Source organism: Panthera uncia, assembly GCF_023721935.1.
Source record: "Panthera uncia isolate 11264 chromosome A1 unlocalized genomic scaffold, Puncia_PCG_1.0 HiC_scaffold_17, whole genome shotgun sequence".
NCBI lineage: Eukaryota > Metazoa > Chordata > Mammalia > Carnivora > Felidae > Panthera > Panthera uncia.
This window is the reverse complement of record NW_026057577.1, coordinates 95,194,977-95,221,070: the sequence shown is the minus strand read 5'-3', so window position 1 is coordinate 95,221,070 and position 26,094 is coordinate 95,194,977. Positions and strand designations below refer to the sequence as shown.

At 44.3% G+C, this 26,094-nt stretch overlaps 1 protein-coding gene and 1 pseudogene across 1 annotated transcript in view; one reads left to right on the top strand and one right to left on the bottom strand.

Moving 5' to 3' along the window:
* The window catches only part of TENM2 (teneurin transmembrane protein 2), a gene marked incomplete at its 5' end in the record, with an annotated part of 375,214 nt that overhangs the window by 270,219 nt on the left and 78,901 nt on the right, over positions 1 to 26,094 (top strand). The window contains 2 exons of the mRNA XM_049648903.1: positions 19,439 to 19,649; positions 23,918 to 24,037. Of these exons, the coding sequence (XP_049504860.1) occupies positions 19,439 to 19,649; positions 23,918 to 24,037 (331 nt within the window). The remainder of the gene's footprint in view (positions 1 to 19,438; positions 19,650 to 23,917; positions 24,038 to 26,094) is intronic.
* On the bottom strand, positions 5,994 to 7,063 carry LOC125934444 (40S ribosomal protein S11-like; annotated as a pseudogene).

The window sequence follows — 26,094 nt, the reverse complement described above, 5'->3', positions numbered from 1 at the left end:
TTGTAAATGCCTTGATTAATGTGTGCAAATCATGTTGATGGATTGGTTGGGTGGGGGTCAGCTTAGAAGTGCAACATTGCTCTATTAATTGGGTTGGATGAGGATTCCCCTTGCAGTCCAAAGACCTTGTGGCAAATGTATCTGGAGTCATAAACAGAGTCCCCAATTAGCTCCCAGAGAGGAAGACAATATATCTAATGCTTAGGAGGAAAATTTGGCCGTGAGGCCACTGCCAGCTGGCCAGGCACTGGGTCTCTTTTCCTTGGGAGGGAAGCAGAACTAACCCCAATTGAGGACCGCATGGCAACAGAGGGCTGAAATTATTCTGGATCATCTAGTGTAAATAAGATCTTTGACCTCTGGGAACATATTTAACTAGAAAACCTTCTGTTTAGGAAACTGAGGGTTGGGGGCCAGTTTTCTATGGAACTTAAAAAAAAAGATAGAATCCATTCTTTATTGCATATAAAGACTATAATCAGTGACATTGGTTGAGAGTTTACATGCAGTGAGCCCTGTGCAGAGCTTTGTATGCATCTGGGTAATGGGAAAGGCAACCAACAGGTGGGGGTCTATGCTACTGCTCCTGCATCATGCTGTCTATTCCTCCACACAGCAGCCTGAGAGATCATTTTGAATTGTAAATCAGATGCCATGCCCTCAAAGGGCTTCTCATGTAGTTAAAATCAAAATCAAATGTTTCACCTTAGCCTGCAGGGCCTTCTATGACATGTCCCTTCCTTCTCTCTCACCTGTCCCCAACTGCCCTCCACGGCCACTCTGCTGCATCCTCTCTGGCCAGCCCCTCATCCTCACACGCTAAGTTGAGGCACACCTCAGGGCCTTTGCTGATCCAGGGCCAGAAATGCTCTGACCTGGGCATTTGGTATGAGTGGCTCCTTGCAGCCATTCTCCATTCTCACTCCAGTGCCCCCTCCCCAAAGAGGCCTGTCTTGACCTGTAAAATCTACCCCTGTCTCTCTCCCATCCCCCTGTGGTGTTTCCTTCACAGCATATGTCACACTTCTAAATTATCCCATCTGTATCCTCCTGGTATGTTGTCTGTGTCCTCATAGCAGAAACAGAGGTTCTATGAATCTGTCTCTTCATAGTTTTTCCATTTCACAGATAAGGATACAGAGGTTTGAGAAAGTAATATTCAAAATAGGCTTCCAACTAACCACTGTGATAGATTGCTTTGCTACTGTAAAGGCAGCAGCTCATTTCTAAAATGCTAACAAAATTTGGAGTCTGTTTCTGAAGAAGGGTCAAACAAGTGCAGAATTTTTTTATAAAGAACCCTCAGTAAAAGTCACCTCAAACAGAAAACTTGTCCATTGAAGACCTTTTCACACTAAATGTATTTTACCATGGAATTGTTGGCAGGTGGGGTAAACGTTCATGGGTTTACCTAACAACACACCTTCAGTGTTTTATAATGAAGTTTTTAGTAGTTTAAATGATTATTAAGTGTCTCTTAAGGGATTATATTTTTCCCTGATTAGATGACAAATCAAATATTCTTCATAAAATTGTGATTAAAATGCATAATTTGCAAAAAAAAAAGTTAATTTAAAACACTGTGGACTTATTTTAGGGAATTAAAGGATCAAAACACAGATTTAACTGGTGGCAAAGAGGTAGCATTTATAGCCTTGTGTTGGCTTCCTGTATTTTTCCTTGGCCAGAGAAACTTCCTGGATTGCAGCAAGTACCCTCTTGGTGCCTGTGACCAGCATTTGAATAAAGGTTCAAGGGCCCTGGTGCCAGGATTAGCTCTCTTGCTCCCACAATCCCCCCTCAGTCCAGACCAGTGTTTCTCTACCAGGGGTACCTTTACTCTCCAAGGAACATTTTACAACATCAGGAGATATTTTATGAGTCACAGCAGGGAGGAAGGAAGGAGATGCTACTGGCCTCTAGTGGGTAGAGGCCCAGGATACTGCAAAATAATCCTGTATCCACAGGACAGCCCCCACAACAAGGCATGATGTCAATAATGCCAACAATGAGAAATCTGGTGCAGATATTAACATCTCCTAGGGACATATCTGAGGGGTCTGGACAGTTCCAGAACAGGGAGTGTCCTTTGGCTTGATGTCAGAGACGTGATGCATTGAGCACTTACTAAGACTTTACCCACATTGCCCAAAATAATCACGACAATAGCCCAGAAGAGCCTTCAGTATCCTTTACATCGAGGCAGATGCTAAGGGCCAGATAAGTGGATTGGCTTACCCAGGCCCCACAGCTAAAATGTAGCCATGCCAGGACTCAGAATGCAAGTCAAGAACCTTCTTTGAGGGCCCCTTGCAGCAGCTGACTCTTGTGTCCAGGACCTGAGCAGGGCAATCTATGAGTGTTTAATACCCTTTGCCCCTCAGAAACATGAATTCTGTAGCATTCTGAAAAATAGCATTGGCGTTAGCTTTCCCCACCCCCCAGTTTTTATGTGGAATGCATTTTCCCCACAAAGTGCTTACGCACTGGAATGCTAGGGTACAAGCAGGGAAAGTGGAACAGTTGGACTTTAAATAGCTAGACGTTCTCTGTAGCACAGCACGAGCAGCTGCCCAAGGCCTGTGCTCTTTTATTTGACTTTCTATCTTCTCAGCCAAGAGCTCTGGGGGATTGGAGAGGGGCCAGAACTATGTGGCCGAATGTGAATCCAAAGGAAACTGCAAGGTGTGTTCCAAAGCTCTGTGTCAGGGCCTGCCCTTCTCCCCCCCCCCCCCCCCCCCCCCGCCCCACCGCACAATGAAAACCAAACCTTTCCAGGGGAATTCCCTCCCTTTTCCTGAGCTCAAGGTATTTCAGCATTGATCTGTTAAGCCCATTTCCAGAATTCTGTGGCCACACACGCTGAGGGACACTACCTCTTTGATTCACAGTAATCATGGAGTCTGGGAATGTCAGAGGCAGAGAGGCTAAAATATGGATTCTCCAGCAGGTACAAAAATCCCAGGGAGGGAAGGGAACTTCTTCAAGGCCAAATAGCAGGCTAGGGCAGATCTGGGCCAGATGCCTGGTTCCCTGTCTGTAAATCCAGCACACTTTCCTCTATGCCATGCTGCCCCCACAGGGACCCCGTCACCCTCAAGAGAATGTGTGCCTGGCATTACTGATAAGGTCAATCTGAGACCTAAGAACTAGACTAGGCACCCATGCACCTGAGAGAGAGTGAGCCCCTTTAATTGTGCACTGAAGCCAGCCTCACTCACTTTACCCTAGTCCTGGCCCTGTTCGCACCTCTTGTCATGGATGGTGGTGAACAAACACCTCGCCCTATACCAGCCACACACACACACACACACACACACACAGCCAGACCACATGAGTGAATGAGACAGACTGTCCACAAAGAATCCAACGTCTGGTGGAGGGGATGAAACATATGTGAAACTAGACACTACAAAGCCATATACTCAGGATAGAATAAAGACGATGGGGCACCTGGGTGGCTCAGTCGGTTGAGTGTCTGACTTTGGCTCAGGTCATGAGCTCACAGTTGGTGAGTTCAAGCCCCACATCCAGCTTACTTGCTGTCAGTGTACAGCCCTCTTCGGATCCTATGTCTCCCTCACTCTCTGCCCCTCCCCCGCTTGTGCTCTCTTCTCAAAAACAAATAAACATTTAAAAAAATACATTTAAGAATAAGGCTGAGGGGATATGGCAGCCCAGAGAAGGAAGGGGCTTCAGAGGCTTCCAGAGCAGGTAAAATTGAATTTAGAAAGCTACAGAGCACTTCGCTCAGGAACATAGGGAAAGCACTGTGGGCAAAGAAACTGGCAAAGGTACAGAGGCATGAGACAGCAGCACACATCTGGGGACCTCTGAGAAGACTGACAGGACAACCCTGTGTGGAGAGTGGTGGAGGGTGAGGCTTGGGAAGCAGGTCTGGACAGAGAGAGCCAGGTCTTATGTGCCTTGATGGGCAGAGTGAAGTTCACCCCAAGTACTTGCCTTGCCTTCCTCCATTTAGCATCTTGGTCTTCAAAATTGCAATCATCTATCTTCTTGGGTTATTCCTAAACACATGTGCTTACAGCAGAGGAGAAACAGTGGCCTTTCCTTATGTTTCTTCCATTGCATATGTGCATCTTTCGCTGCAAGGGGAGACAGCCTGGCAGGGTGATAAAGAGACTTAGGGGTCAGGGAGCTCTGGGTTCACGTCCTGGCTCAACCACTAATTCACAGTATGAATAGGGGCAAACTGTTCTCTGAAAGTCTCAGTTTTGTCCTCTGTAATGCTAGCTGCCACCTCATAGGATGCTGTGAGCTCAGATGAGTTAATACATGGAAAACACTTATGGTTCGGTGGGCATCAGAATCACCCGGAAGGCATAATGCACAGATTTCTGGGCCCCACTCACAGAGTTTCTGATACAGTAGGTCTGGTGCAGGGCCGAGGGATATGCATTTCTAACAAGTACCCAGGTGATACTGACACTTTGGGTATCACTGACTTGACACAATGGGTGTCATTTTGAGGGAAACCCAAGTGCTAACATAGAGTGATTCCTCCAAGTGTGGCATCCCTGGGTCACCTGATGGGGAGTACAGGCCAAAAAGTTCTGCATCCCAAGGCAGTGGCAACTTGATTGGCATATGGACCCTGGGTTCATCACTGTACTCACCTGCCACAGAGATGGGACTATGGAGAGGGGCTCAGGGCCCCAACTTCCCAGGATCTGTCACCATTTTTAAGAGCACTGGAATAAAGGACAGATGTGGGAAGAGCATGCTAGGAGAGGGTATGTGGTAGCTGGCCCTGGTCTCTTACCTTTGTGACTTCCTGGAGCTTCTCCCATTCCCCCTCAGGCACAGAGTCAATGTTGTGCCCTTTTCTGCCAGGGTCCACAGGCTCTTGGGTCAAGCAGACTTGTGTAAGTTTTGGCTCCAGTTCTTACTGGTTTTACTTCCTTGAGCAAAGCACGTAACCCATCCAAACCTCTGTTTCCTCATCTGTAAACTAGGAACAGCAACACCAACCTCGCAGACATTTTGTGAGGTTTGACTAGAAAGTTTATAGAAAGTGCCTGAATGCCATTTATTGAAATGACAGGTCTAATTATTAGTATCTCCCTGTGTAATGTGACTTCAGATCCTCTAACCACACACACACACACTGTTCCCAACCAAAAGCCCATCATGTCAAGTAATACATAACATTTCAAAATCAGAAATCCATTATTTGGTCCCTGTTCTAAAGTATCCTCCTCAATCCCACACCCACTCATGCTACAATGAATGGTATTTTCCCTCAGAGATCACAACCCAGTGATCTGGATAGCTGACTCAGATAATATCTGGCTTACAAAACATCTTTGAATCAGTTGCCGACATTTAACAATGGAGGATTGCATTTAGCCAACAAAGAAACTGAGGAGCTAGAGAGTAGTTTGCCCAAAGTCAACAGCGAAGCGCTGGGATTGGAGCCCAGCTCTCCTAATTCTAAATGTCTTGCTTGTGTTCCTCCCAGACCCTTCTTCTGAAAGTAGTTGTATATTAGGTTCTCCAAAGAGTCCAAGGCTGCTGAGTTCTGGGAGAAGAGAGGCAAGGGAAAGGGGAATCCATAGAGAAAGGGACACTGAAGTCACTGGGGCCAGCTTCCCCTACTCTTACTTCTGCTATGCTCGCTCATAAAACACATGGCTCAGGGAGAGCAGATCCAGGGAGAAACTTCCAGCCCATTGGCGCCCATCACTCGAAGCACCCTTTGGTGTCCAACACCACTACTGTCACTTCCCAACTATCATGTGGTCTGCTGCAGTGGTCATTCCTGAATTTCTCATGTGCCACCTTTGTCTATGAATGTTGCTGCACAGATCTGGGCATGCACCCTTGTCTGGCCCTCCATTTATTCACAACCATCAAGGTCATGGTTTTGTAATATCTTTCCACCTCAACCCAGATCATGCCACCAATTTCACTAGGATGGACTATTGGTCTTCCAACTTCCAGGCTATTCCACACAAAGCAGTCAGAAGAATCCTTTTATTTTTATTTTTTTAGCTAGGCCCAAGACTGGGAAGATAACTTTATTTTCTTGGGGTATGGGCAGATGTCAAGTCATAGAACTTCTGGAATTGCTTCTTGGTGCTGGTGGCCTTGGTGACCTCGTGCACCTTAAAGTGCACAGTGTTGCTCAAGGGCCAGCACTCACCCACAGTGACAGTGTCACTGATCTGGACATCCCAGAAGCAGAGGGACAGAGGCACAGACATGTTCTTGCAGCATTTCTTGAATCGGTTGTATTTTCAGATGTAGTGGAGGTAGTAGTCGCAGGTGACAGTGGTCCTCTGCATCTTCATCTTGGGCTCCACACCACACAGAATCTACCCTTGGATGGACACGTTACCAGTAAAGGGGCATTTCTTGTCAATATCAGTGGTTTCCTTGGGTGTCTGAAAGCCCAGACTAATGTTTTTGTAGTATTGCAGGAGCTTCTCCTTGCCAATTTCTTCCAGCAGGACCTTCTTCTTGTTTTGAAAGATGGTCAACTGCTTTTGGTAGGCATGCTCAGTCTGTATTCCCATCATCTTCCTGGCTGTCTGAAAAAAAGAAGAATCCTTTTAAAAGTCAGATCACATCATGCCCCCATGCAAACCTTCCCTGAGCATTGTATCTCCCACAGAATGGCGTCCAGGTCGCAACAATGGCTTCCATTGCTCTGCGTTAGTGAGCTCTTGCTTCTACTCAGCACTTACATCTTCTGTCTACTCTTCTCCCTTATCCCGCCCAACATCCACCATCTTGTTGTTTCTATTCTGATGATACATTGCCACCCTGGGCCTTTGTACTTGCTGTTTCTTCTGCCCAGAATGCTCTTCCTCCAAAGGTTTCCATGACTTGTTTCCTCATTTCAGGTGTCTCCCCAAACACTTCTGGAAAGCCTTGTATCTAAAGTAGTAAACCCCTGGGGCGCCTGGGTGGCTCAGTCAGTTAAGCATCTGACTTCGGCTCAGGTCATGATCTCATGGTTTGTGAGTTTGAGCCCCGCATCAGGCTCTGTGCTGACAGCTCAGAGCCTGGAGCCTGCTTCAGATTCTGTGTCTCCCTCTCTCTGTGTCTTTCTCTCTCTCTCTCTCTCTCTCTCTCTCTCTCTCTCTCAAAAATAAACATTAAAAAAAAACTTTTTAGGGGCTCCTGAGTGGCTCAGTTGGTTAAGCATCCAACTGTGGCTCAGGTCATGATCTCATAGTTCATGGGTTCAAGCCCCACATCGGGCTCTGTGCTAACAGCTCAGAGCCTGGAGCCTGCTTCAGATTCTGTGTCTCCCTCTCTCTCTGCCTCTCCCCAATCACACTCTGTCTCTCTCTCAAAAATAAATAAACATTTAAAAAATATTTTAAGTCTATATACATTTATCTGTTAATTGTTTCCCTTCTAGAATCTAGGTTCCTAACTACAGGGTCCCTCTCTGTCTTGGTCAACTAATTATTAAATGAATTGAATGAATGGAGGTTTTAATGAGAAGACTCTGGGATACACAGCACTTGTCTTTAATGCAATACATTACTTTAGTATGAATACATTTCATTTTAGGATTAAAAATACACCCATACAATGACATCCAAATCACTACCTACCATTCATACCATTTTATTAATGCAAAGAAAATCTAAATGTAAGATATATGATTTATTTTCAGTAAGACGTGAACACACAGTTATACTTCTCTTCATCTCTATTTTCAACTTGGCTCACCCTGCACATGGACCTTCTGTGGGATGGTAGCAGTAGGTATACAAGCTCCATAGTCCTCTTCTGAGACAAGAGGAAAGGCAGGGGCTGCCAAGAATCACTGTTGAGCGAAGCCGGACTTTACAAACCATGGCCAGCTTGGTGACGAGTAAAGTAGTGAGAGTGATCAGCATATTTGAGGCTGGGCCACCTGTGTGTGAATCCTACCTCTACCAGTCAAGAGCAGCTGCCCAACCCTTTCTAGTAACCTAACCTCTCTAGGACTGGGTTCTCCATCTATAAAGCCAGAGTAAACAGATTGTTGCTATACACTAAATGCCTTTGCACAAGGTCTATTTAATCTTTGACAAAGGCCCTGTTAAACTATTATTGTTGTTGTTGTTGTTGTTGTTGTTATTATTTCCACTTTACTGATAAGAAAACTAAGGCTCAGAGAGGTAAGCTAATTAGCCCAAGGCCACACAGCCAATAAGTTGCAAACCTCCAGCTCCTTTGATGTTAATTGGGAGTACAATACTGGCTCCTAGCCCCTATGCCTGCCCCTAGAGTGGAAGTGGAAATGAAACAAGGAGATATCCAGGGACTGCTAAGCATAGTACATGGACCATGGCAATAGTCATGTGTAGGAATTAGTACTTCAGATTTCCTTAATCCAGCAGGAAGCTTGTATAATAGCTGAGTCTGCTCCCTTCTCCCAATTGGCAGTCTGGGGATAACTTCTTCATGCAGCAAAAGGACAGACATCCTGCCCTCTGCTAATTCTCTCAGCTCAAGGAGGGGTGGGGGGACAGTCCCCCACCTTCCCCCAGGAGACGGGGTCTCTCCTCAGACGGAAAGTAACTGTTCCAGCTTGTTGCTCAAAGGTGTTGCCGGTGGTGACAGCCCCTTTTCTTTCTGAGGGGCCCAGCAGGTCATTGTCTGCCACCCCACCAGCCTGCCACCCCCTGCTGGGCTGGCTTCTGTCTGACCTGTCATTGGGCTCTTTAAAAGCAAGGTTGATGAGGGGCACAGGGGAGGGGGGAATAACTGGACTGAAAGAGGCCAGGAACAGCAGGCAGAGGGTGAGTATTTGGGGACATCGGTGGCTGAGATCAGAGACCCTTGCTCTCTGTTGCCAGTAGTTTTTGTAACAGAAAAGTGGGGAGATGGCAGCAGCCAGGATAGAAATCCCCCAGGTATAAAAAACATGGCCCTAGGCTAACAAGGGTGAGACTGTGCCAGAGAGGCCTGTCAGGGAACGTCCAAGGTGGGCCAGTTCTCATGAAGTGAGATCATTATTCCTAGAGACTCTGTTTGGGTTGAGGAGAAGCAGCAGAGGGAGGAAAAGGGGGGGAAGGAAAAAGAGAGCAGGCTGAGAGAAAGAACAACTAGAAAATGAAGATGTTTTCTGAAGCCTCAGCATTTTGTTCCCCATGTCCTACAATACTCACTGGATACCTTTATAAGGCCATGACTACTCATAGCCTCCTATGAAGAATTGAGGATAGAAGCCATTGGAGGTGGACAGCCAGAGGGTGAATCACTCCTCCATCATTTACTAGCTGTGTGATTATGGACAAGGCTCTTAACCTCTCCAAGCCTCAATTTCTTCATCCGCAAAATGGACATCATAGAAGCCACCTCAAAGTGTTCTTATGAGCATATGGGATGATGGCTGGAAAAGGTGGAAGGTGCAGGCTGCCAAAGCACAGAGGAGCTTAAGCGGCTGGCAGAGGAACAGCCTGTGGTGGTCCACCTATCAAAAGAGGGAGCGAGGGCAGAGGGCTGGCTAAAACACTTGGCATCCCAGATTTTCAAAAGGTAAATCTCCCTTTAGTATGTATTTAAATTGTTCCTCTTCTGATTGGCATAGTCCTACCTTAGGTAAAAGAGCTTAGTGCAGATAATAACATGTCATAGTGGTGGGCACAATGACTCCTGTGTGTTAGCCATTTGGAACATTCTACTGTAACAGACCTTATGTTGCAGATCCATGTAGGACTTGGCTTCAGAGTGCTACAAACTGGGTCAAACCCAGCCCCAACATGCAAGAAGCTGTGTGGTCTTCTGCAAGTTATTTTCTTTCTAAATCTCCAGTTCCTCATCTGTAAACAGTGGTGCTAATGATGCCTGAAAATCTGGTGGTGATTTAGTGAGGGGATGAGTGTAGGGCACTTAGCATGGTGCCTAAGACCCAGTAAGACAGTAAGATTTTCTTTTTTTTATTTTAATGTTTACTTATTTATTTTGAGAGAGAATGCATGAGCAGGGAAGGCGAGGAGAGAGAGGGAGAGGGAGAGAATCCCAAGCAGGCTCCACACTGCCAACACCAAGCCCAATGTGCGGTTCAAACCCATGAACCTTGAGATCATGACCTGAGCCAAAATCGACAGTCAGACACTGAACCGATCGAACCATCCAGATGCCCCCCACCCCAGTAAGCTTTTCATAAGTGCCAACCATTAGCTCTGATTAGACGTGGTTGCCATTAATGCTTCCTCATCCTACTGACCCCCCCAGGTTGTGTCATGTAACATAGGGTCTTTTTGCTGAAATACACTGGCTTTGGGGGGGCACTAGAAGCCCAAGGACAGGGACTCTGAGCTAATGTCCTAGTAGTGATGATGTGCTGTGTGTTGCACCTAATCATCCCAAAGTGTGCATTTTGTGAAAAGGTCATTCAAAGATAGGGCTACCACTTGTGAGTATTGAGTAGATGAAGGTGTGGCTCATCCTTCCAAGGACAGAGCTCCCAAACCTAGAGCTCTGTGTCCATGAAGTGCTTCCCAACCTGTATTGCACTAGACTATTGTGGGGAGATGCTCTGGGCCAAAAGGGGTCCATGGTCAGGAAATGCTTCATGTTCCATTGCAATATTAAAGATTCATGATGCATATTCACATGTCAAAGGCTCTGAGAAGTCCTGCTGTAAAAAAAAAAAAAAAACTAGCTTACCTGCTTCACCAACATTTCCCAAGTTGTATCCTCCAGTGTCACCTCTGCTTCTATGTTTCAGGGAACCCCCATTAACATCCCCCAGTTTGGAAAACCACTTTAGTCTCTCAGAGTCAGATATACTGCTATGGATATTTATGGGACGTTCTCAATAACTCAGAGCAGGGGTTCTTGAGATTTAGTCGGAAAAAGAACGACCTGGGAATCTTCTTTAAAATGCCAATTTTCCATTTCCATGCTCAGAAATTCAGTAGGCTTGGGTGACAGCAAGAATCAGCATTTTAAAATCACTGAGGTGATTCCAGGGCAGGAGGTCAGGAAGCATGCCTTGACCAACAGTGGTTTAGAGCCTGACTTCTGGAAGTCAGGGCTCAGAACAGCAGCATCAGCGTTACCTGGAAACGTAAGGAATGCAGACCACTGTAGGACCAGAGAATTAGAATCTACATTTTAACAAGGTCCCGGGTGATTCCAGTGCTGGTTATATTTTAAGAAGAATTGGTTTTAAAGGTTTTTATTGATGGTGCTTGTTTTTGTTTTTGTTTTCCATTTGTTTACTTTTGATAAACACTCAAAAGAAAAAAGAAAAACTGGATACACACTACAAGCTCATTGTCACAAAATTTCTACCAACCCTTACCCCTAACCCCATACGTGAGGGGTTGACCAGATGCCCCAGTAGCTTCCCGGTAAGCTAGAGTCCCATTAAAAAGTGGTCTTATCTAGATTATATCCCTGTCTTCAGTATCAGTGCCTGGGTTTTCCTAAGCAGCCTTTGCTTTCTTTTTCACACATGTCCTGAAGAGTAGGAAACGAAGAAAAGCAGCTCTCAGTGGGCCTCCATTCTGCCAGATCTCTGGTCAGACATGATTGATCTTCCATTGCTAAGTGTAAGAAAAGCCAAAGGTGCTTTGGAGCAAGGATCTCTGGCCTTGGAACTCAGGGACTGTCAAAAAAGAGTTGGCAAGAGGAGAGAGGAAAACTTCCAACAGGACTTCCAGAAGCAGCACAAATACAATCCCACTTCTTGCAATATTTAAGAATGGCGGTTGCTCTGGTTGGGAGGGAGGGGATGCCTGTGTAACGATGGTCCATCAGGCAGCCGGGGTATTAATGGCAGGTGAAACCTTCCAAATGAGCACCCTGTCAGCCAATCTATTGCTTTAAAAGGTTGGCAATGTGGGAGACCTAACAGAGGCAATGAAGAACTAATCTCATATTGCCAGGTTAAATCAAGTCAGCCTTGCCTGCTCCTTTCACTTTTTACTTACATCAAGCCAGAATACTTTCAATTATCCCTCACTTCCAACTTGTCAGCAGGCATTGGGTAAAATGCAAATGGAACAGTACCTTCCCTGGTGGAGTGCAGAAAATATTATGAAGAATAGCCTCCACTAGTTGAACTCTTCCTGTGTATTCAGTGCAATATCTTCATCATCTCATTTCATGTGCACCATCTTATAGAATCTCCATGCTCTTTGGTGAAGTAGGTGCTATTAAGTCCATTCTATAGGTGGGAAAACTGAGTCACAGGAAGTCGGTCACTTGCCTCACTTGCCAAGGTTACATAGCTAATGAATGATAGAACAGGGTTTAACCATTCTGACTCTAAAGCCCATATTATTTTGCTGTTTGTCTAACTGGACCAAGAATCCAGTGCTGCTCTGGGCAAGTGAGTTCTTGAGCTTTGAAGTGCCCTCCACCTTTGAAATTTTCTAAGTTTTCCTCCAGTGGCAGGGAGTGGCCAGGGTCAGCAGTGCTGTATGGGTGAAGCACACCAGTCCAGACTAGGACCCACCTGAGCCCTGGTCCCTATTTCTCCATTTCAGGGTGCTTTCTGATCCTCTCTCATTCCTTACCCCACCCCCATGCATGTGAGGTTGACCAGATTCTCAGAGATATTTGGGGATTTGCATTTATGAGATATCTCAGGGCCCATTGCCCAGCCTTAATTCTAGTGGACAGATTGGCAAGTAGATTGCTCCTGCTGGCTGAAGGAAAATTTTGCAAGATCATGTGAGATCAGCCTGCCAGAATGGTGCTGATATGTCAATTTGGGTAACTCAAACTGTTTATGTAGACAGGGGCCCGGACAAAAAATATTTGCTAGGGACCCCACACACTTTAGACACAGTCCTGAAAGAGCTCACCTTAAAAGAAAATAATTCCCAAGGCAAAAAAGAATCCTACAGCTGCCTCACTTCTTTTTACTCAAGAACCTCTTTATGTGCCTGGCCAGTCAGACACTTCCAGCCTTTGCCAGCGAGCCCTCACCACTCCTTTATTTCCATCACAAAAACCAAACAGCATGGGCTTCTTCCTTCTTGCCCCAACTTGTTGCCTCCCCCCTTCCCTCCACTCTTTGTTAATTTTCTACCTCTCCATCATTAACTGATCTCAAGAATGACCCTAGGATTTATTGGGTCCACCACCTGGATTCCCTGTATTTTCCTTAGGGAAATGAGAACTTGGCAAGTACCTCACTCTGTGTGCTAAACAAACCTATACGATGCCAAGAAGACTCAAAAAGGAGAAAAGAAATAGAAAAGATTCTGAAGCACATACTAGGTTGCTAGGTGCTCACAACTGTTCCTGTACCTTGCGTGGATTATCTTAGTCCTCTCATTGCTCATGTGAGGTATCATCATGCCCACTTTGCAAATAAGGAAGACAGAGCACAGGCAGGTTGGTATCTTGCCTGAAGTCAGTCTGTTAGCAAGTACATAAATTGAATAATCTTAAATATACATCCCGATGAATGAATGTGTGTGTGTATACATCCTATAGATATGTGTGTGTGTGTGTGTGTGTGTGTATATATATATATGTGTGTGTGTGTGTGTGTGTGTGTGTGTATACACACACACACACACACACACACACACACACACATATATGTATATATATAGCCTATATAGCCAGGTGCATAAGGTGAGGATCTAGAACCTTTCCAGCAACCAGAAGGTTCTCCTGTGTCCTTCCCAGCCAGTACCTCCCCATTAAGGTAACTGCAAGTCCTAACTTTCTACCATAATTGATTCAGTTTGCCTATTCTTGAACATCTGATGAATGGAAATATAGGTACTCTTCAAAGCCTAGGTTTTAACCAGCCTCTTGGCCCAAGAAGTAGGGAAGGCAGATTTGGTGGTTGGTGATGCCACTCACCAAACCATAATCTGGAAAGAGTGAAGCTCAATTTTAAAATCTGAGATGATAACCCATTCCCGTCAGGTGCTATGTGCAGACTGTAGCAGAGCTACCCACAACACCTGAAGAGAGTTGTTGGAGTCGATTCATGCCACCCTGTCACAAAATGAAACTAAGAAGAGTAAATTTAGATGTTTCTCTGAAGCCTTTAATACCCAAGAAAGCTGGAGAGTTCATGCAGGTTATAAAGGGAATCACTTGCATACCAAGCTACAGGGAATAAATGACACCAAAATTGAACAAAATGCTTTCATCTGGATTCTCCATAAGCTGCCCAGTTTACAGAGATCAAAGAAGAAAATAAGTGAAATGAATGAAATAAACACCCTCTCATTCCTGGAGATGTCCCTTCCCTGTAAGAGTGATGTAAAGACTCAGACAGCCTTCCCCAAACAGAAAACATGCTCATGTTTCAACCAACTCTGAAATACCCAGTATCTACTGTGGCTCTCTGCAGCCTCTCCATTAACCCGTGGCCTCCTCCCCCTGAGCATAGCTTCACTAGTAAGTGTTCAGTTAAGGCTTTGAGGTTGAATCTTTTAAAGGAACTCCTTTAAAAATCTAACAGAGTGAACTAGGCAGGGGCTGGAAACAGCTGGCACAAACTTGTAGCCAGCCCAGAAGGCAAGTGCCACCTTGTGCCAATGGTAAACAGCTGAATGGGGGCTTTGAATCTCACAGGTAGTGTGGTCCCCAGCAGCCTGCAGTGCAGGGAATAAATCCCCAGGTATCTCGTTTCTCATGTTGATTCCTTTTAGAAGCTCATTTTAACCAACCAGATTCTTTCCCAACTGTAGGAGTAGACAAGCCTGCAAAGGTAATTAAATCTCACAGCCACCCACACTTCCAGAGTTGATGGGTGTCCACTGCCCTGTCTTCACACTCCCTTTGGGAAAGAAACATCACCTCCTCCTGATAATGAAGAAGACAAAGAGTAATGATCTCACCGGTTGCCTTTTCCTACTTTTTATCCAAAACTGCTTCGTAGCCACTTGGATAACTTACTCAGCTTCTCAGAGCCTCAGTTTCCAACTTTATAGAGTGGATGATGGCGTGATAATGGACGTTACACACAGTTAACAGAGTAGTCACTGTACCAGGCACTGTTCTAAGTACTATATGTGTAATAACTGCTTTAATCCTCCAAACTGTGCTTTCTAACATCATTGTCATCAGTTCATTTTGTACACGAGGAAACTGAGGTGCAGAGCGGTTACTAGCCCAGGGTCAGCAGATTGGGTACCTGATCTGAGAGTCAAACCCAGACAGCCTGATCCAGACTATGCAGCTTAAGGGTTATATTATTCTGCTCTGTGGGGTTATGTGAGGATTTAAATCAAGGATATGTGCAAATCTCGTTCCACCCATAGCATTTATTCATACTGTCCATTTACCTATTGCTATTTAGAAACATAGCATTTTTTACAAGATTCAACCTACCCATAGCAAATACCAGTGAATGACTCTAATAGGGGATATTAATTTCATTTATAACCATGTCTGGTTTTTAATTTTTTTAGCTTTTTTTTTCATTTTTGAGAGACAGAGACGGAACATGAGCAGGAGAGGGTCAGAAAGAGAGGGAGACACCGAACTGGAAGCAGGCTCCAGGCTCTAAACTATCAGCACAGAGTCTGATGCAGGGCTCAACAAACCGTGATATCATGACCTGAGCTAAAGTTGGATGTTTAACCAACTGAGTCACCCAGGTGCCCCGCCATGTCTGGTTTTTATAAACTGAAAAAGTTGAAAACTTTGCAGGGTTTCTGGTTATAGTTCATTGAACACAAACTATGCTGAACTGATGTGTGTGTGTGTGTGTGTGTGTGTGTGTATCAGTTCATTTATTCCCCATCACAGCACCCTATGCTATATGCATTATTATAACTCAGTTTTACAGGCAAAGAAATTAAAGTTTGGCAAGACTGGTTATCTAAGCTTACATAACCGAGGACTAGAGGAGGTGAGCTTCAATCCCAAATCTGTCTGATTCCAGAGGCCAGGAACCTCCCTCTGATGCTGTGTAGACTTTTTGGCTTTTTACTTTAGGAATTCTAATTCAAAGGAATCAATTTAGCATCAACCTGATTTCTGCTTCACGTTCCCAGACCTGTTATGGAAGACTCTCTCTGATTTTCTTTATCAAAAGCAGTAAAAAGAATGCCTCCCACATTGTTCCCAGAAAGTTTCTCCACATCCATATTTCTCTGAAATGGCCATTGCAATTAGCGTATGACATACACGTGTGGAATATAGCCAGAGCTGTGATTTAGCATGCATTCTGACAGAAAGCACCTAGATAATTCTCCACGTCCACATCTCACAGAGTGAAGTAAATGAGGACCCATTAAGCAAACGTGGGACACCGCTGTGGGGCCTGGTCAGGAAGGCCTGGGTCATTTTCCCAAAACGCTGAGTCAGAATTGGGCCCTTTTTGAGGTCTCTGCACACCTCTTTCGACACCCTTACTGGGTAAAAGCCCACCAGACAAACAAGTAGGTGGATAAAGAAAGAAAGAAATCGGCCAATGTCACGGGAGGGCTGTGCCGCTCTCGCGCCCCTGTTGAATAGAGACGCTGGCAGCCTCTCGGGTCCTGAACTGGCAATTCAGGACAGTTTGATTGCCTGCTTGATTGTTTGCAAGATAACTGCAAGATTGTCAGTGACAGGGTAATTTACTGAAGATTGCCATGTCAGACTCCATGCAAGGGGCTTGCTGGCATAAAGATTCGGCTCTCATGACTGACAGGCCGCTGGGAGATAGCAGTGCCAATTTAAAGTTCATGGTGTCGTCTGAAAGTGCTCGGCAGCAGCAGCCCATAATCATGCAACATGATGAGGTCATTACAGGAATAACGTATGCTCACACTTAATAACCGATAGAACCCCAAATGCACAATCTCTGGAGCAGTTCAATGCAAACATGTAGGAGGAAGTCATTTCTATCCTTTTTTTTCTTTTTTTAGCATTTGCCATCTGCGATTGCTGATGTGTTTATGGGACATCTCCTGCCAGACAGGCCCTTAAATAAAAAGCCAAGAATCGACAAAACAGTAGGGAAATTTGAGGTCCACCCTTTGGAAGAAGTTGCAAGTCCAGAATGAGTGGCAGACCAGCAGGGGTTGGGGAGAAAAGTGTTGAGTGCTTAATAGAAAAACTGTCCTACGTTATTATTTGAGCCTGATGAGGTTCTCAAGCTGGTTAGATGGAGGGGGTGGTAAATCGGATAGGGGGTAGGAGATGTTCCCAGCTTCAGGAGGGAAAGACCACCAGAGACAGATGGAACTTCTAATGGGAAGAGGCCAGCGGCCTTAAAGAAATCTATAGTGCTACTAACAGTGTGTTTTTTCTCACCTGAGAAGTTTCTGTAGCTGCTGAATGAAGCACTGCCAACCTATCTCAGCAGGATAATTTTAAATCCAAAGCAGGCATTCCATGGTGGATTCCTTCTGTCTGGTGGAGGTGGTCCACGGAAGGTGATGTTAAAGGCAGAATGCTATGCGTTTTTTCTTTTCTTTTTCTTATTCTGCCAACGGCTATGGGATCCACTATACGATCTGAACATAGGTCTGTGATGGTGCTCCAGCATCATCCTGCTGCTGAGATACAATTCTCTGGCCCCATTTCTTGGGTATGAGATTTGTGAGGCTCTAGGGAGCACCTGATTCAGCCAGCATATCAGGCAGAGGTGTTCAGAGCCTTGATTTCGAAAGTCTCTAAATTTAAAGTGTGTGCGCCTGCTCACCCTCCTGGGTCTGCATTTCTAGGAAATTCTGTAAATCTAAATGTGTTACGAGGCACTGAAGCCACATTTGCCCATGTGGAAAATGAGAGGCTAGTTTTAGTAATTTAAAGCCAAGCTAAACACACAACCTCCTAATTCGTTTGTTTGCTAAAAAGAAAGTAATGCATTAAAATAATTGTACATTAATTGCTAAATTACAGTGGAACTTCGGTGAAATTACATATTTCAATTTTGTTAGCAGAACCAAATGAAAAGAGTAATGCCAAAAAATTACATTGTAGTAAATTTAAAGCATGCAGCCAGGCCTCTGATTCAGTGTTCCAGTACAAGTGTCTGTCAAGTCCCAGCCCAGGGTTTGAGTACATGTTTCCATGATGTTAATTATGGCCCCAAAGTGTCTTGCTATCAAATCTGGGAGGTGCAAGCAAGTTATTCTCCAATCTTCTCCACTGTGTGTTCAGTCAATTCCCAGCAGAGTGAATAAGGGTTGGCCAACTAATCCATTGTAATAGGGAATTCCAAGGAGCAAACACTACCCGAAACATTCCCATGCTCAGCCCTAACACACGTGTGAAGAATGGGAAACAGTCATTTATTCATTCAACAAACCTTTGTTGAATACCCAATTCCGTGGCTGGCACTAAGTAAGGCATGAATGTAGAAATGAATAAGACACTGTTATTCTCTTCAAAGAGCTCATTTTCCAGACAGGAAGGCAAGCACACAGAGATAACTGATTCTAGCCCAAGGAAGTTGGCATTAACAAAGGTTTCTAAAATTTATCGTACATTAGAATCACCAGGCAAGCATGGGTGAAAGGCAGATCCCAGGATCTGTTCCTGGAGGCTCTCCCTGGGAAGCTCAGGAATAGACCCTTGAGACCCATGGGATTTTGATGCAGTACCATTCTTTGAGAAACTGTGATTCAGGGATACACAGAGCGGGAGTACCATAACCTAGTTAGAGGCATCACCAGGAAGGCTTCCTAGAAGAGGTGGCTATACCTCGTCTGGGTTGTAAAAGATGAGTCGCATCTGTTTCCCCACTGTACTGTCAGCTTCTTAAGGACCAACCCCATCATTCTTTGTTCTTCATACCATGTTGCATTTCCAGAACATGGATGGCCCTCAAATATTTGTTGAATGGTACATGAATGATAAGAAACAGCCCAGGAAAGGGATGTAGGGCCAAGGACCTAGTAAATCAGGATGTTCAAAGTGTTACGGGTGTGTAGCAAGGTGGCACCAGAAATGATTGGGTGAACTGATAGCTTACTTTTTTGGTGCTAGAACCAAAGCCATTATTCTACATTTCCCAGAAAATGCAAAACTCACCCACCCAGTTCTCACACTGGTCAGCAGTACCTTCCCTGTCTGACAAGGAGCAGGGATGGAACATTTTTCTCCATTAAACTGAGATTTAAGGAATCCCATGCATTTTGATGATTTGTGCACCCAATTAGCACAAGGCCCTGAGAACTGGCTATGGGTAATTTTTAGTGCTGCCCTATCCAAAAGCAAAATATTTGGTTTTATTTCAACCACTCAAATATACTTGCTCATAACAGAAAAAGTAGAAATCCTAGCAAAGTGTAATAAAGAAAAAGGAGAGAAACACACTAATCTACTACCTGGGGATAATCATTTGTCCACATTTTCAATTATTTCCTTTCAGTCTTTTATTTTCTATGCCTATATACTGGAATTAAACTAGACTTGTCGTGTGAAACCTGCCACTTCAAGCCCTTGGGAAGGGTTGATGCTGTTCATGACAAAGGTGTTAGCATCTCTCAGCAGCTTTGTGTTGTGCAATGCACTGACCCTGGCTCTCCCTCTGCCCTTCCAGATGGCCTGGTGGATTGCCTGGACCCTGACTGCTGCCTGCAGTCCGCCTGTCAGAACAGCCTGCTCTGCCGAGGGTCCCGGGACCCCCTGGACATCATTCAGCAGGGCCAGACAGACTCGCCTGCCGTGAAGTCCTTCTATGACCGCATCAAGCTCTTGGCAGGCAAAGACAGCACCCACATCATTCCTGGAGACAACCCCTTCAATAGCAGGTGGGCACCCTTCTGTCCACACAGACCCCAAGGTGGCTGGTTGCCTCCCTATCAGAGCAGGAAGAGGTGCTCCCGTTTTTCCATGGGCCCAGTTGGCCTGGAAACTACCCCATGAGGGCAGCTCCTTGCTCTGGTTCACAGAGGGCCCCTTGCTCTCTATGGGTCGAGTCCCAGAGCAGAATCCTCATCTGTCTGTAGGATTTGGCCACCTTCAACCTAGAACCTGCTGGAGACACCTGTTGATTGTCTGGTTTTTAGATCATTTTTATAATCTATTATTTTACAACATTTCATTACTTTATCTCTCTTTATAAAATACCTCTGGTAGTGGCTTTTGTTTGATCATCACTGAAATACTTCATTCAATAGAGTATTTTTGAAAGCAATTATTAACTTAATAACATAGCTTATCATTTCTGGCACCTTAGAGCCAAGATAATGCCAGTGGCTAGAATTTATTGAGCACTTATGAGCTAGACACTTTATATAGACCATCTCTAATCTGCACAGCAACCCCATCAATTGCATCTGCTAACTGCCTACTTTGGGCAAGATGTCATGCTGGGGCATTTTACCCCTCTTTGCACAATGATAGAGTTTCTCTTGTGTTTACTTTTGCTCTCAGTTGCTAATTTGAGACTTACGAATATTCTGGGAGCAAATTCTAGATTTATTATATAGTAAGTTTGGCCCTTCCTCCCAGGACAAGTTAGAACTGTACACCCAGAGAGGAGAGCCAGGGGGAAGAGTTGGGTTTGAGACATCCCATCCCCTTCTCCCTTCTAGGCACTGTTTCTGATTCTGGAGGTAAGATAAAGAGGCAGGGGACTTCTTACGGTCTGCCTACATATCACAGATCTTGCTCTTGGTGGGTCTGGGTCCAGATGTCGACGGTATGTGCAGATGTGAAGATGGCAGGCGTAGTCTTCTTGGGGATATCTGTCTCATCTCTATGCTCCTTTCTGTAGAGAATTAAGAATGGATGGTTGGGTCCTCTTTCATGAAGCCTCTAGGAACCTTGAACTTGAGTGGGGCACTTCTGGCCTCCTTACCCCACTAACTATCCTTCTCATGCCATTCTTCTCTTAGTTCTCTTTATCCTACTTCATTCTGGGGAGGCCCAGAAGCAACTCAGGAAGTACGCTGCCCAAGCAGCCTTCCAGCCAGCAAATAAAATACCTGCTCTCACTTCTTACAGGAGCCCCTAGCTTTATAAATGATTCTCTTGGTGCCCCCACCTTAGACTTTGGGGAGGAAGCATCAGCAGGTCATGACTCAGACTCTGCTTCTCCCTGGGAGAGCCTGGCAAAGATGGGATGGGGAGGTAAGGAATAATGGTACAGCCAGTTAATTCCACAACCCCTTAGAACTCTCTGGGAAGTTGTGCAGCCCCACTTCCTGACAGCTCTTTTAATATGAGGGCTCTTGGGCTAGCAAGGTCACATTGGGCTAGCAACTTTAGCCTCTCTCTGTCCTAGTTTTACTAAAAAGAAAAAAAAATCATGTCAGCCCTCTTCTATTTCAGCCCTGGCACCCCTCTAGCCGTATCATATTAGACAACTTATTTAACCTTATAAACTTCATTTTCTTGATTGATAAAATTAGAATAATACTATAGAATATACTCACACAGTTATATTATTACCTTAATACAAGAACCCCTCAAAAATAAAAGAAACCATAAATATCTGATCAAAAAAGTACTTGCTTATTAAATCCTAGTTCTTGGACAGGGATTCTACAGGTATATTTCCCTTAATTATGAACATAATTCCTGTTGCCCAAGAGTCCTGAATGGCCCTTGCACCAGGCCATAAGCATTTCACTATAGTTTACATACAGTTTGCTAATACTATAAATGCATCTTTCCAAAGCCCATGCTCTGTTCAGTTTCCTATTAACATTTCATTTTTCTACCCTAAATCCAGTAATTTCCTTTTATTCTCCTTTTTGTCCCTTAAAATTCAATTTTATCCTCCTCACCAAAGTTAACACTTCCAGAAGGCACCTTGAGCCACAGCCAAGATGCAGAAGAGGAGGTAAGGACTCCAGAATATTTGTGGACCATAGCAGCCCCGGAGATCTGGGCAAAAGAAACTTACTTTAGAGAAAGCTTCTCTGATGCTTTGAAAGTAGCAATAAATAGCACCACCCAAATGAGCCCACACTCCAGCATGTTGGTGTAGATACATAATTCAGAAATACAAAATGTAACTCCAAGACATAGGTTGAAGCTCACCAAGCATGTGAATTTTAGCATATTATCCTCTGACAAAAAAAAAAAAAAAAAAAAAAATGAAGGAGAAGGCTAGGAGTAAAAAAGAAGTTAATTCAAGACTTCTAAGAAGGCGTTTCCCCAAGATAATGGCATACAAAAATAACTAAAATGCCTTGACTCCACCACTATAATTTATAGAGCAGATCTCACTATCTAGATAATGTGATAATTGTTACACATCAATAATCATAAATAGAAACGAACTGATAGCATGTCTCAGCTGAGTCTTTTCTGTGAATTGTCTGCCTGGAAACGATATGAAGCCAGCAACAATGAGGAACTAGGAAAATAGAGAGTAGGAAGCCTAGGCAACCAGGCCCCTTTTATTCCTGTGGTGCTCTGTAAAGTCTTATGCTATAGGAATGATTTAAAATAAATAACAGTTGTGTAAAAAAAAAAGGAGGGGAAAAAACCCACTGCGAGATGTACTCCCAGCTTTGTTTTCTCATCATAAACACTTTGTACCTTGTGGTCATCAACACACATCGATTTTAAAATCGTGCCTTGGAAGGCATGAAAGAAATCTTGGTCTGCACTAAGATAAGGAAATGGAATTGAACAAAAGAATTATTTTCATAATTTAGTTTTCCACTTTCAAAAGCCTCTGGCATTATGGTTGGAACCAGCTAAAAATGGGATGCATTTGTCAGGCAGCCAGTAGCAGACAATTAGAGCTGTCAGTGGAACAGTCTAAACCCTCGTGAGATCATCAAAGGGTTGGAGTTGAACTGTGGCAGGGGCTGGGGGTAGTTATTGCTAATAAAAAGAGAGGTGCCAGGAGAAAGCATTCCTCCATGCCTGCATCCCACCTGAGATAGCAGAAGTAAGTGCGATCCAAAAATCAAACAGACTTGGACAAGATTCTGGCAAAGAATAGGTCAGCTTGATTACCTAGCCCAGAAATTGGGAGTGTATCCAGGAACCTGGAAACCTGAGAACCTCTCTGCCTTTGTCAAATTGCCCAGTGGCTTGAAGGCTAACAATATAGCTGCAGACCTGCCTAATAGGCTGAGGACTCAGTGCAAAAATGGAAGTTCTCAGTAACCCATTTCTCTATGAAGTCAAGAAAATTTAGGTAAGAGGAGGCATGTGCATTCTCCCTGTATGGATTTTGAGAGGACTGTTGTGGCATCTCTTTTGCTTTAGGGGATTTCCCAGACGTTGCTTGTTGATACTGTCATTCTTGCAAAAGTTCTAGTTACTATGCTCTGGAGAGAGGACAGCTTTCTCTGACAGTGGAAAAAAGTTGAGGGGGATTTCAACCACTCCTGCCCCACCAAGATAGCAGGAATTTGATATAAGAGAAATATAGTTACATGGAAGTCAGAACCCAGGATAGTTCTATCAGAAAAAAATATGTAAAACTCCAATACTCTCTTTTCCTCAGGCTGTCATGGATTGTGAGAAATTTTGCTCTTAAAGGGCAGCAAAAAAACAATGTATGTATATGTCCCAGCCCCATAAAAAAACACCTCTGTGCCCTTCTCTCCATTCCCTCTGACATCCCAGCCTGGAGGAGAAGAGTAACACTGCCTTTCTCCAAGACCAAAAAAGGAAATGAGTAGCCAGATGGGGAAGCTCTCACCCGAGTATAATACTCTCTGTGCCAGACTAAGGCACAAGCGCGAGTGATGAGGGCAGCCTGAAGCTCGGGCCAAACAAAAGCCAAATGATGTCAAGAAATGGAGCAAGGCCAAGGGTAGAGGGAATGTGCACAGGAGACCCCATTGGCCAGCCAAGTGACTAGAGATGCTGCCCATGGATTTCACTCCAACATATCATCAGCTCTGTTCCTCAAGGAAAGCAAGCGTTAAGACCTCTCCGTGAGGTGTGATTATGTGAATCCAGAAATTAATGTTGAGAGTCTTCTTACCTTAGCAACCAGATGAGGATGGGTGGAGACAATGGCAAGATGGAAGGAGAACTTGACATGCCCCCTTGTCTTATTCTCCTGTGTGTGGCTCAAGACTTGTGTTTCTTTTTTTCTCAGCTTGGTTTCTCTCATTCGAGGCCAAGTAGTAACTACAGATGGGACTCCTCTGGTTGGTGTGAATGTGTCTTTTGTCAAATACCCAAAATATGGCTACACCATCACCCGCCAAGATGGCACGTAAGTATCTTTGCGGGGTTCTACCTACTCAGAACTGAGGATGCAGGCAAAAAGACAGATCATGCTATTGGCTTAGAACCACATGGCTTCCCCTTGTGGACTATAGTGACCACCAGGCAAGACCCCTAGTGTGGATCCCCCCAAATACATTTTTTTGCTTTGTGGTATAGTATCTAACATGAAAAACAAATAGAAGGGCCAGCCTGTCCAAGGCTGCCAATAACCATCATTCTCCCTTTTTCCCTGTCAGGTAAATACTTTTCTGGCGTGTACGTGTACTGGGATTGCAGCTAAGGGAGGGCAGATTCTAGAAAGAAAAAGGCAAATTGGCTCTTGGAAATTCTCTCCTATTTTAAATCAAAGTCAGTGCAGGGTGACAAGCATCCACATGACATAGTGTCCTGTGGTGAACCCCTTCTGCTTTCATCTGTGGCTTTAGGAACTGTGTTGTTTTTGTGCCTGTTTTGAGGGGGTGGGATGTAATCAGAAAAGTCTAATTAAATACATTTAGCTGTCACCCTGCTGTGTGAAGGAGGCAACCTTTTCCTATTATCTTCTGATTGGAAACATGCACCCGTGCAGCCCCCACCAAGATGAAAGCTATGTTATTTCCTTAATCCACTGGGCATGGAGTTGAAATTTAAAGAAGAAGAGGAAGAAGGAGAAGGAGGAGGAGGAGGAGGAGGAGGAGAGGAAGAGGAAGAGGAAGAGGAAGAGGAAGAAGAAGAAGAAGAAGAAGAAGAAGAAGAAGAAAAGAAATCTATGGGATGGGGAAATCACTCAACCACCATGGGCTAAAAAAAAAAAAAAAACAGAAACAAAAACAAACAAACAAACAAAAAACCCAAGCCCTCAAACTGTTGCATTCTATTCCAAATGTAAAAGAAGATGGTTGCTGTAAATCTGATGTAACACTTTTTCCATAAAACTGCAGTCTGCAAAATCATGGACATAGCATGTGGGTAAGAACCATGAGTCTTGCCTTTCTCTGGTGCAGAGTCAGGCCTTACTTTCTAATGCTCTAAGGTAGCCTTGCTGGTAGTTTCAAAATTTACCAGCTGACAATAGCCCTATTCTCATATTCCCACTTCTGAAACCCAAAGAAGACATCTGATGATTTCCATCAAGATCTCAGTATTCACAAACTTTCTGATATCTCATACATTTCTGTAGCCATATCTAATTATTTTAAAGCATTAGGATGGTGACTATGTAATACGCAGAACTACCTCGTCCCTTGTTCATTCTTAGAAGCCAGTGTTCCCACTCTGCACAGTCCTATGACAATACAGAGGACATTTCTAAGTCCTTGGCCTGCTGTCTGTCCCTACCTTATGCTGCCCCATCCTTCTGAGCTGCTTCTTGACTAATTACAGCCCAGACCCACTTCCCATATCATCTATCCAACCTTCAGGATTAGTGATTTCTTCAGCTTGTTCAGGTTGCAAAGCCCTGGAAGTAACAGGATGTATTTGGGAATGCTCTGAGGAATTACACAATCTGTCGTATAGTGGGGTGTCCCACAGACATTGATGATTTGGTTCTTTCATACCAATTTCACATCAAAACGTTCGACTCTCTTCTGCATCCTATACCCATCCTATCCCCACCGGTATGCATTCCCCAAAATAAATAGACAAACAAGTTCATGTAATAAATTGTTGTGCCATACATGCTCTGATATTCACCTTAATGTTCATGTGCTTCTTGCTCATTCATTTTTGTCTGTTAAAAAAAACACCAAAGCAAACAAACAAAAAAATGAAACAAACAAAAAACACCAAAAGTATTACCCAAATTGGGTGAAGCCAGTGGGTCTGTATATTTGCACTGAGTTTTTACTATGATCCAGGAACTTTGTTAACTGCTGGAAATTCTGAAGTGAACAGAAAAGCACTACTTCCCTCAAACAGTTGAGATCTTGATGGAGGAATAAAACTTAAAATTGGGAGACTTCTCTCCATTAACCTCCTTCTTTTCTGTTAATTGGGAAAGAACTACCTTTATTTTACCTTACTAGCAATATACCTTTGTCCAGCTCTCGAAAAACAAACAGG